This window comes from Carlito syrichta, unplaced genomic scaffold (genome assembly GCF_000164805.1).
Source record: "Carlito syrichta isolate Samal-C Ts95f unplaced genomic scaffold, Tarsius_syrichta-2.0.1 Scaffold314131, whole genome shotgun sequence".
Lineage (NCBI taxonomy): Eukaryota > Metazoa > Chordata > Mammalia > Primates > Tarsiidae > Carlito > Carlito syrichta.
In genome coordinates this window covers 113,741-123,257 of record NW_007258227.1, presented here as the reverse complement: position 1 = coordinate 123,257, position 9,517 = coordinate 113,741, and the positions used below count along the sequence as shown (strand labels likewise).

At 43.2% G+C, this 9,517-nt stretch overlaps 1 protein-coding gene across 1 annotated transcript; it reads right to left on the bottom strand.

The window, feature by feature from the left end:
- Positions 1 to 5,339: 5,339 nt before the first annotated feature.
- Positions 5,340 to 7,557, bottom strand: MAGEE2 (MAGE family member E2). Its single transcript, XM_008071154.1, has one exon. The coding sequence runs from the start codon at positions 7,386 to 7,388 to the stop codon at positions 5,817 to 5,819; it is 1,572 nt and encodes a 523-aa protein (XP_008069345.1). The 5' UTR covers positions 7,389 to 7,557; the 3' UTR covers positions 5,340 to 5,816.
- Positions 7,558 to 9,517: the final 1,960 nt, after the last annotated feature.

Below are 9,517 nucleotides of genomic sequence, written 5' to 3'. Positions count from 1 at the left end.
CTCCGGCGATCTTTCCGCCTCAGCCTTCCAAGTAGCCGGAACTACAGGCGCGCGCTACCACGCCCGGCTAATTTTTTTTTTTTTTTATTGTAGAGATGAGGTCTCGCCAAGTTGCCCTGGCGGGTGTCGAACCCGCGGGCTTAGTCAATCCATTCACCTCAGCCTCCCAAATCGCGGAATTACAGGCTGAGCCACTGAACCCGGCTACAATATCATTTCTAATGACTATATACTATTCCATTACATAGACAAATCTTAATTTCCCTTACCAATTAAATTATTAAAGATTTAGGTGGTGTTTAATTTTTATTTATTTAAATCAAGCCTGGATTCAAGTTAAATGTAAAGCTCATATCTAAGTATGTTTTCTAAAAACTAATTTTTAGAAATAAAACTGTAATGTACCAGGACATAAACATTTCCTAAAATTGTATTAAATACTTAATGTATCTCTATTTAATGTAATATGATCCACTACCAGTTTATATTTCTATTTGACATATATAAATTACATGGGAGTTTATTTCCTTCTACATTCTCCTACCATGGATATTACAATGCTTTTATTTTTTACTGTCATAAGATAACACCAGAGTCTCATTATTATGCACAGATTCAGCTGCTTTAAATATTGTATTTTATTTATCTAAATGCTAATTTCTTCCCAAGCAAAAGTGGAAACTTAAAAGTCGGTCTAAATTTCTCTGCTCTGTGGTAAGCACTTATATTCATTTCCTATTGCTACTGAAACAAATTACCACAAACTTAGTGACTTAAAACAACAAAGACTTATGTTACAATTTTGGATGTCAGAAGTAAAAGATCAGTCTCACAGAGTAGGTTCTTTCTTGAGGCTTTAAGGAGCTAATCCATTTCCTTTCCTCTTCAGCTTCTAGAAGCTGCCTGCATTCTTTGGTTCCTAACCCATTTCTCATGTTTCCTTGACCTCCTGCTTCCATTGTCACATCTACTACTAACTCTGATCCTTCTGCCTCCCTTTTATAAGGATATTTGTGATAACATTAGATGCATTTGGATAATACCATATAATCTCCCTAATTCAAGATCCTTAATTCAAGCACATCTGAAAAGTTCCTTTTGCCATGTAAAGTAGCATATTTACAAGTTTCAGAGATTAGAAAGTAGACATCTTTGAGGGGCTGTTATTCTGTCTACCACACCACTATTCATAGATTTTAAAAACATATGTATATTTCTATTATTTAAAAATACATATTTGTACAAGGGTATTGACATATGTATTGTTTCATAACTTGCTTTTTTTACTTAACAATATATATTAAACATGATTTGTTATTCTTTAAGACTTCTGTTTTATTGAAAAGAGGAGCCCTAATTCTATTACAAGTAAAAACAAAATATCTTTGGTGAAAATTTAGGTTGATTTCAACTTTTACCTATTAAAATAAATGCTGGCCAGGTGCAGTGGCTCATGCCTGTAATCCCAGCACTTTGAGAGGCCAAGGCAGGAGGATCATTTGAGCCCAGGAGTTGGAGACCAGCCTGGGCAACAAAGCAAGAACTTGACTCTACAATAAGTTTTTTAAAAATAGCGAGGAGCCGGGCTTGGTGGCTCAGCCTGTAATCCCACGCCTTTGGGAGGCTGAGGTGAGTGGATTGCCTGAGCCCGTGGGTTCGAGACCCGCCTGGGCAGCGAGACCTCATCTATACAATAAATCAAAAAATCAGCCGGGCTTGGTAGCGCACGCCTGTAATTCCGGCTACTCGTAAGGCTGAGGCGGAAGGATCACCAGAGCCCAGCAGGTCGAGGCTGTGGTGGCCGGGAGCAGCCACTGCACTCCAGTCTGGGCAACAGAGTGAGACTCCAACTCAAAAAAAAAAAAAAAATAGCAAGGAATGCTAGTGCATGCCTGTAGTTCTAGCTACTTGGGAGGCTGAGGCAGAAGGATCATCTGAGCCCAGGAGTTCAAGGCTGTGGAGTCATGGTTGTGCCATTGCACTCCAGCCTGGGTGACAGAGTGAGACCCCGACTCAAACAATCAATCAATCAACAAACTCAAACTGCCAGAAGCCATGCTAGAGTATAGTCAGATCTCTTATTGCAGGAGTTTGAATGGAGGTGTTAGTACCGAGAGTTCTGTAGTTATCACCTGTTAGGAACTATGAGGATGTCCAGGGTCATATATGTGAGGAGACATGTAAATGGTTGATGTTAACAACTGTGCCAAAGCTTCTTCTCCTTTCTCCCTTCTAGGCCTTGTACCCACCCCCCAATCCTGAGAAAGGGGAACAGATCAGTGTGCAACCAGCTTTTTGTAACTGGCTCCCACAGGGTGGTCTTCCTCACTGACTGAAATGATCACTACCTTATTCCAGGATAGCAGCCCTTTCTGTCTCACAGAAGGAGCAAAATCCAGGCTGGGCCTCCCCAGGGTACCATGTTGCCTGCAGCTTCTATAGGCAGAGAAGCCTTTCTGAGCTGTGGTCTAACCAAGTTGAGGCTTCAGGAGAGAAGACAGCTTTAGAAACAATGGCTTTTCTTGTGTCCTCCCTTTTCCCCATCCTTTCCCCTTCTATATTTTGAGGGAAGTGGACACACTAAGAGGACAGAAACCTTATCCTGGACAGTCCACGCCAAACCAAGTGCTCTCAAGAGAAGGGCAGTTTGAGAAAGGCTGTTCAGACCTTAGGCCTCAGCTCTCAACTTCCCCTCTAATTGTGCCACCTTAGAAGGGAAGTCATCCTCACTGACTGGCAATCCCTGAGTGGTAAGTAAGGCAGGTACTTTCTTGTAGGACCCTGAGGTCTACTTAAATCGACCACCCATTAGCTTCCAGAAAAGTGTCTTTTGGATTGGTGTCTGCAAAGAATATATTATTAATGTACCCAAATCTCACTAATTCATAACCACCTGAGATTTATATGTACCTGAGGAATTTACTAAAGAAAATAAAGATGAGTAATTCTAACAATACAGTATTCATTTGAATTCAGCTACCAAGATGTTGACAAGTAGTAGTCTTAAAAGCAGTGGTGTGACATGGAAATATCACTAGACTAGGACACAACTGGTCTGGGTTACAGTTCTGACATCATCAAATTATAGATGTTTGACCCTAGGATTTTCTATCAATGTGTTGAAAACAGCTTTAAATGGTCTAGAGAGAGATGTAACTTACCCCAAACCACATAGCTAGTAAGTGACAGAGTCATTACTATCCAGATCCAGAGCTGTTAATCATTATAATATATGTCCTCTCCTTATCCGGTGCTTGGTTTATTCCTATGAGGTCTAGAACAAAGGTGTCTTAGGGTGCAACTTTCCTTTCAAACTTTTTTTCTTTGCAACTAGCCTCAAATCCTTCTGGCAGAGAATTCTTAAGACACTTCTGAGTACTCATTGAGGGGGAAGACAAACACTGTTGGGTGAAAAATCTTACTATCTGAAGATCCTCTCTAGAAAGAGGACACTATGGGGTTCTTGTCTGAACCTGAAAGGTGCTTATGGGATGGTCTGGATTGTCAGTATCAAAACATTTAAGGGCTGCAATCCTTGGGGCGGGGGGAATTGCCTTGAAATCCACATATGCCAGTCCCCCTCAGCTTTTCCTTGAATTGTATGTTTGTTGATTTGTGGATGGCTTGTGTGTGTATACATAAGCTGATGGAGAGGAAGGGCAGGAGAAGGCTTTTCTAACCAACCACCTTATCTGAAAGAGGACATTCCTGGGCCTCAGGAATGGAAAGTGAATATATTCTCCATGTTATCTCCCCAGAAAATTTCTCAATCATAGGGGATTGAGGTTAAAGGGGATTCTGGATGGCGTTGTATATACAGGATGATGATCTGTATCTAACCAACACCCATTCTGCAAGCCCCAACTTTGTCAAAACTTCAATACTTGATGGGTATTGTGACTGCTTACAGAGTCTTCAAACGAACTCAGGCTTTTCCATTTTCCCGATGAATTCATCCGGATAAGAAAGATACTTGGTCTGGTGATCTAAAGGCTTAACAGTAATTGTACATTGGAGTAAATTGTGCGGCATCCTCTGTAATTCGTGTTTACCAGACATTCACTTCCACCCCTAAATGTTTCTCCTAGGGAATTTTAATTCTAAGTTAGTGCCTGAAGGATGAAGAGTAATCGGGTCTATATACTTTCTCTCTCCTCCCCGCCACTCCCTCTCCCTCTCTCTCGGAAACTGCACCCATCCAAAAAGTCAGAGCAACAAAAACTTGACAGCTTAATGTGTGTGCCCTATTTCCTGTCCCCGCCTCACACGCATGTACAGATTAAGGGTTGAAGGAGGCTAAAGAATCAAAGGCTTTAGAATCAAAAGGTTTAGCGCGCAGGCAAGGCTCCACTCCAAGGTTCCTAGATCTTTAGTTAGATCCTCTTCAGCCTTATAACTCCTCTCCCCCCATTTTCAAGAACGCTTTCAGCTCTGACTGTCTTCTTGCTCATTTTCTCGTCACTGGAAATCGCGCCCTTAGCTTTCAGTCCTTGGAATGCTAGCATAGGGGAGATGACCGAGACAAAGCGGGGGCTGTAATCTCCACAGTAACCGCGGGGTGCGCATGCGCATTCTCTTCTCCAATCAGTTCTAATTAGGTTTCTGCTCCACAGCCCGTTAGAAGCTGTGAGAGGGTTCAGTATGAAGACAAACAAAATATTAACACACGCCTTAACAGATCGGGTGCTGATATAAACTGTGCTGGCAGATTGTTCAGTCTGACTCAAGACACAAGACCAGCTGCCTTCAGGAAAGCTATTGTTGATTTTCAATAGCCATCCTCTGAGGATATGGGCTCTTGTCATTTCTGCCAGAGTTATCTCTCCCACTCCCCCCTTTAACTCAACATTGTCTTTCTGAAAGACTTTCAAATTTCCCAAAGGTGTTTTACACACTGCTCTCGTCTTCACTAAGTCCCTCTCACCCTCCCTCTCCCCATCTCAGGTCTCACTATAGATGTCTCTAAGGCACATCTTGTCCCCAGCCCTCCGTACCACTTCATCCTTCTCACCACCATCCCTGACCACTTTCTCACTCATCCCCTACTTGACTTAACTGCATCTTCCTTAGCCTTTCTTGAATCCCATCACTTTCTCCACCATCCCTCCTAATACCTAAAATTGGGAGTTATTCCTGTGGACTCCCATAGCACTCTGAGCTTATGCCTATTATACCACTTGCCACAGCATAATATAATTGCTAGTTTACTTCCCCTTAAGCCCTGGGGTCCAGCTGGGTCTTCTTCACCCTTATATGCATAGAACATAGCACTGCTCAGAGCATGACAGGTGCTTTGTAAATGTTTATAGAATAAGTGAGTGTATAAATATGTTGTCTAATTCATTATTCTTTTATTTTTCACTACACTTTGGAATACCAAAGCAAATACAGGTAAATGTCAGTCATTAATACATATAAACACAAAGGGAGGGGAACTATAGATAAGTAATTTTGTGTTTGTTTTTGGTGTGTGTGTGTTGTTATTGTTGTTTAACTCCTGTACCAAATCATTTTACTAATTATATCAAAGATGTGAGTATTGCCAATATATTTTACACAGCTATCTGAACTTTTATACCTAAACAAAACAGGAATGCAAACGAGCAATTTCACTTATAAACATTGATCATTAACCTAATCCAAGAGCATATTAAAAAGAAGGAAATACTATTAGAAGTGGGACACAAACAGCAAGCACAATGGGTAGTCTCCACCCCCAATCTTCCTTGACTTATGATTTGTGGCCCCAGTGCCTATTTTCCCAAGAACCTTTTAATTGATGCCACTCAAATTAAGTGATACATCTTCCCTAGATGTCACATAGGGCCAAAAAAAAATGTGGCAGTTGCCTCGGATCTGGCTCTGGCCTCCTCATCTTCCACAGCCTCCCTATATTGCTCAGGCCAGTCCTGTGGTCGCTTTTTGTAGAGCCTGGCCATGTGCTCCAAGGCTTTCATTTTGGTGGTTTCAAGGTAAGCTTGAGGACCCCATAGAAGCTCATATTCAACTGGATTAGAGTAGGACAATGGCCTGCATTCTAAGTAGCGTTGTCTCATAAGCCTACAGGTGATGGCATGCTTTCTCCCTACATACACACTAAATCTCTGAAGCAAGTTCCAAACATTGGCCTCTTTGACACGGTTACCCATCAGGAAGATCAAACCCAGTATCGGCATCACATATTCTTCAGTAGGGCTTCCCAGGTTCTCTAGCATCACTTGTTCTTCTTCCGATTCTGGTTGCTGGACAAGGAGGTAGATGTGCTCACTGGTATCAACCTCAATCAGAGAGAACCCATAGAACAGATCAAGGATTAGAGTAGCTCGACTGAGGATATTTGGGAACACATCCACAAATTCTTTGCCAGTGTGAGCTAATAGCTCATCCTGATGTATAGGCAACAACTCCTCAGTGACATTAATGGCCAACTGGACCAAATCATTTGCCTTATCATTCATAATATCCTCTGACCAGAACTCTAAACCAGCAGCGTGACTTCTTTCTTTGGCTTTGTCAGCTTCCAGGGCCTTGTTATATTCTTCTGGCCAGCTCCAGGGTTCTTTATCATGGGCCTCTGCCACAAACTTAAGGGCTTCCATCTTGGTGATTTCCCTGTGGGCTCTAGAGCCCCACAGGAACTCAAATTCGAGGGGATTAGTGCCATACACCGGCCAATACTCCAAGAATTGCATACGTACAAAGTCAGTAGTGAGGAGGTTCTTTGTATTCCCAAAGAAATTGTTGATCCTCTGAGGCTCATCGAACGTATCAACTTTTAGCAGCAGGTCCCAAATCGAGGCCTCTCTTGCCCGGTTGCCATTCAGGAGGATGTGGCCTAGGACCAGTGCCAGGAGACCTACCTTTGGTATGTCCAGGGACTCTGCTATCTGATCAGTGGTTTGGGAACCTTGTTTGCTGACTAGGTTGTAGATGTCAGCTTGGGGATCAAGAACTCTCAGGTTCAACCCAAAGACCCGGTTCAGGTGAGCTGAGGCTCGTCTGAGGATCTCAGGGTACTGATCTGAATATTCTCTCAGAAATTCCAGCATCTCTGACTGCTGGATGGACCCCTCAGTTTGGCTTTTCATTTGCATGAAATTCGCCAAAGCAATCGACCTGTCTTCTAAAGGGTCATGGACCTTGAGCGCCCCCAAACGTCGGGACTGCTCGTCGATCAGGACCTCGAGATCAGTTGAGTCCTGAGCAGCCTGGGAGGCGCTGGCACCTTGAGGGTTGATTGATGCCTGGAGGCCCTGGGGAATATCAGGTACTAGGATGGAGGTGGGAGGCCCGGAGGCGTTAGTTGCCTGCATTTCACCCCGGCCGTCGCTGTAACCTGCAGTGGTCTCTGTGCTGCCATGTCGCGCATTCTGGCTTACCAGAGACATAGTTCCAGGAGATAGGAGCAGGAACCCGGAGATCAGAGATCAGTCGGAGAGATGACAGTAGGCGTGTTGGTGCATCGGCACAAAGCCAAAGCCCGAGATCCAGAAGCTGGGAGGATCAGGAATGAGAACTGGTGAGAAGAGCGGTCTCTCTACCCAAGCACAGGCCAGCGATGACTGCAAGCTTCAGCGCGTTTAGGTTTGCCGCAGCCCACACAGGCGCAGTCCGGCTCTGAGCAGTGTTGGCCACGCCCCGCTCATCTTCCACTCCCGCCCCCCACCTCTGCTTGGCAAACGAGGCTGATTGAAATGGTTGTTGCTGAGCTCCGACTTGTTAGAGAAGATAATTCAAAAATAGGAAAACAGAGATAAAGCAAAGGGGGCAAGGTATAGGGGGTGTTCGATGACACTCCACGTGAAGTTTTTCTGTAGGGTATAAAGCACCATGCTAACAGGCAGTAAAGGATTGAGAGAGGAGGAGAAGGAAAAGGATGCTAATAATGAGAATTATTTTACAGATTCATTAATGCATCCACTCAACAGATATTTCTTGGTTACGTGTCACATATCCGGCACAGTGCTAGGTATTAGGGGTACATCAGAAGACAAACATAATGATATCCTTTTTTGTGTAGAGCTTACATCCTGGAGTAGATTCAAAAAAATGATAATAATAATAATGAGAGTTAACATTTATGGAACACTTACTATGCCAGGCACTATTTATAGTGCTTTCATTTTCCTCATATTATATCATATAACCCTAGCTATAAGGTAGCTACTCTTAATGATTTTCATTTCCCTGATGAGGAAACTGGGTCAAGTCAAGCAGCAACAAGTGAAAGAGATCAGGCTTTGAACCTACGTCTGTCAAGCATAAGAACTTTCTTTCACACCACCTGACCTTTAGCCTTATTTATTAAACATGAATCATATAAAATAAATGGAAATGGGTGCTCTTAAGGAGGATCAATTAACATATGGTACAAACGGAAGAAGAAAAAAAGCAATGAATTATAGCTTAGTCTGGTATGTCTTGGATTGGGTCAGTTGTCAAGGACGCATCAAGGAGGAGTGGAGCTCTAAATGTTGGGGGAAAATGGGAAAGGTGAATAGGGGTATTTAAGCCTGAGAGAACAATGACAGGAAAGGCTCAAAGGAGTGAAAGTACAAAATAAGTTTTTATAACAGTCAGTCACCCAGGGTGACTAGAGGCAGAGTGCACTAGGTTGGGCAGGAGATGAGGGTGAAGGTGGGTAGACAGGAAGGATTGCGCTTTCTGTTTTTCATTTAGTATGCCAGAACTGGTTGGGGTTCCACAGGAAAGTGGCAGTACCAGAATAGGGCCTGTTCATTCAGAGGGTTGTTAATATTTGTGTATGTCTGCAAGCACACGTGTTTGGGGAGACATAATCCAAACACTTTGGCCAGGAAGAGGACAGTCAGCAGCTTTATTTCTGAGAGTGCTACCAATATAGTTGGGCTAAAGCATAGTTATAGTTCTAGCCTTCAACCATCAATGAATGCAGTGGAGCACTGGGAAGGAAAAAAAACATTATATAAGGTTGCCATCTGCAGTCACAACTGAAATTCTTCCTTAAAATTTCTTTCTTTTTTTTTTTTTTTGAGTTGGAGTCTTACTCCGTCGCCCAGACTAGAGTGCAGTGGCCCGCTCCTGGTCACTGCAGCCTCGACCTGCTGGGCTCCTGTGATCCTTCTGCCTCAGCCTTCCTAGTAGCTGGAATTACAGGTGCACACTACCACACCTGGCTGGAAATTTTTGATAGTAATGAATACTGTTACGTTCAGTAATCCCGTGCGCTGGAATTCCTTCAGAGACCACTGCCTTCACATGTGGAGGCTGCTCACCTCTGACATTTTCTGTATCCTAGGTACTTTCTACTACATCAAAATAGGTAATTTGGACTATAGATTTGGCAAAACTGGGCTCAAGAGATCAATGTTTAGACAACTAATTGTGCATTTTTGCAAGGTAGAAATGAGTGATTTGTGTGCTGATTATTCCTTGGGAGAATGTTGTAGAAAGCAGCACAATCTCCTAGCTGCTACAAAAGTATAATTGAAGTCAGATCTAGTGGGGTCCCTCACCCTGGTCTTTCCCCTTCCTCAGA

Excerpts from the sequence above, each read along its gene's own strand:
- MAGEE2 (XM_008071154.1), bottom strand. The coding sequence starts at position 7,388 with ATGTCTCTGGTAAGCCAGAATGCGCGACATGGCAGCACAGAGACCACT.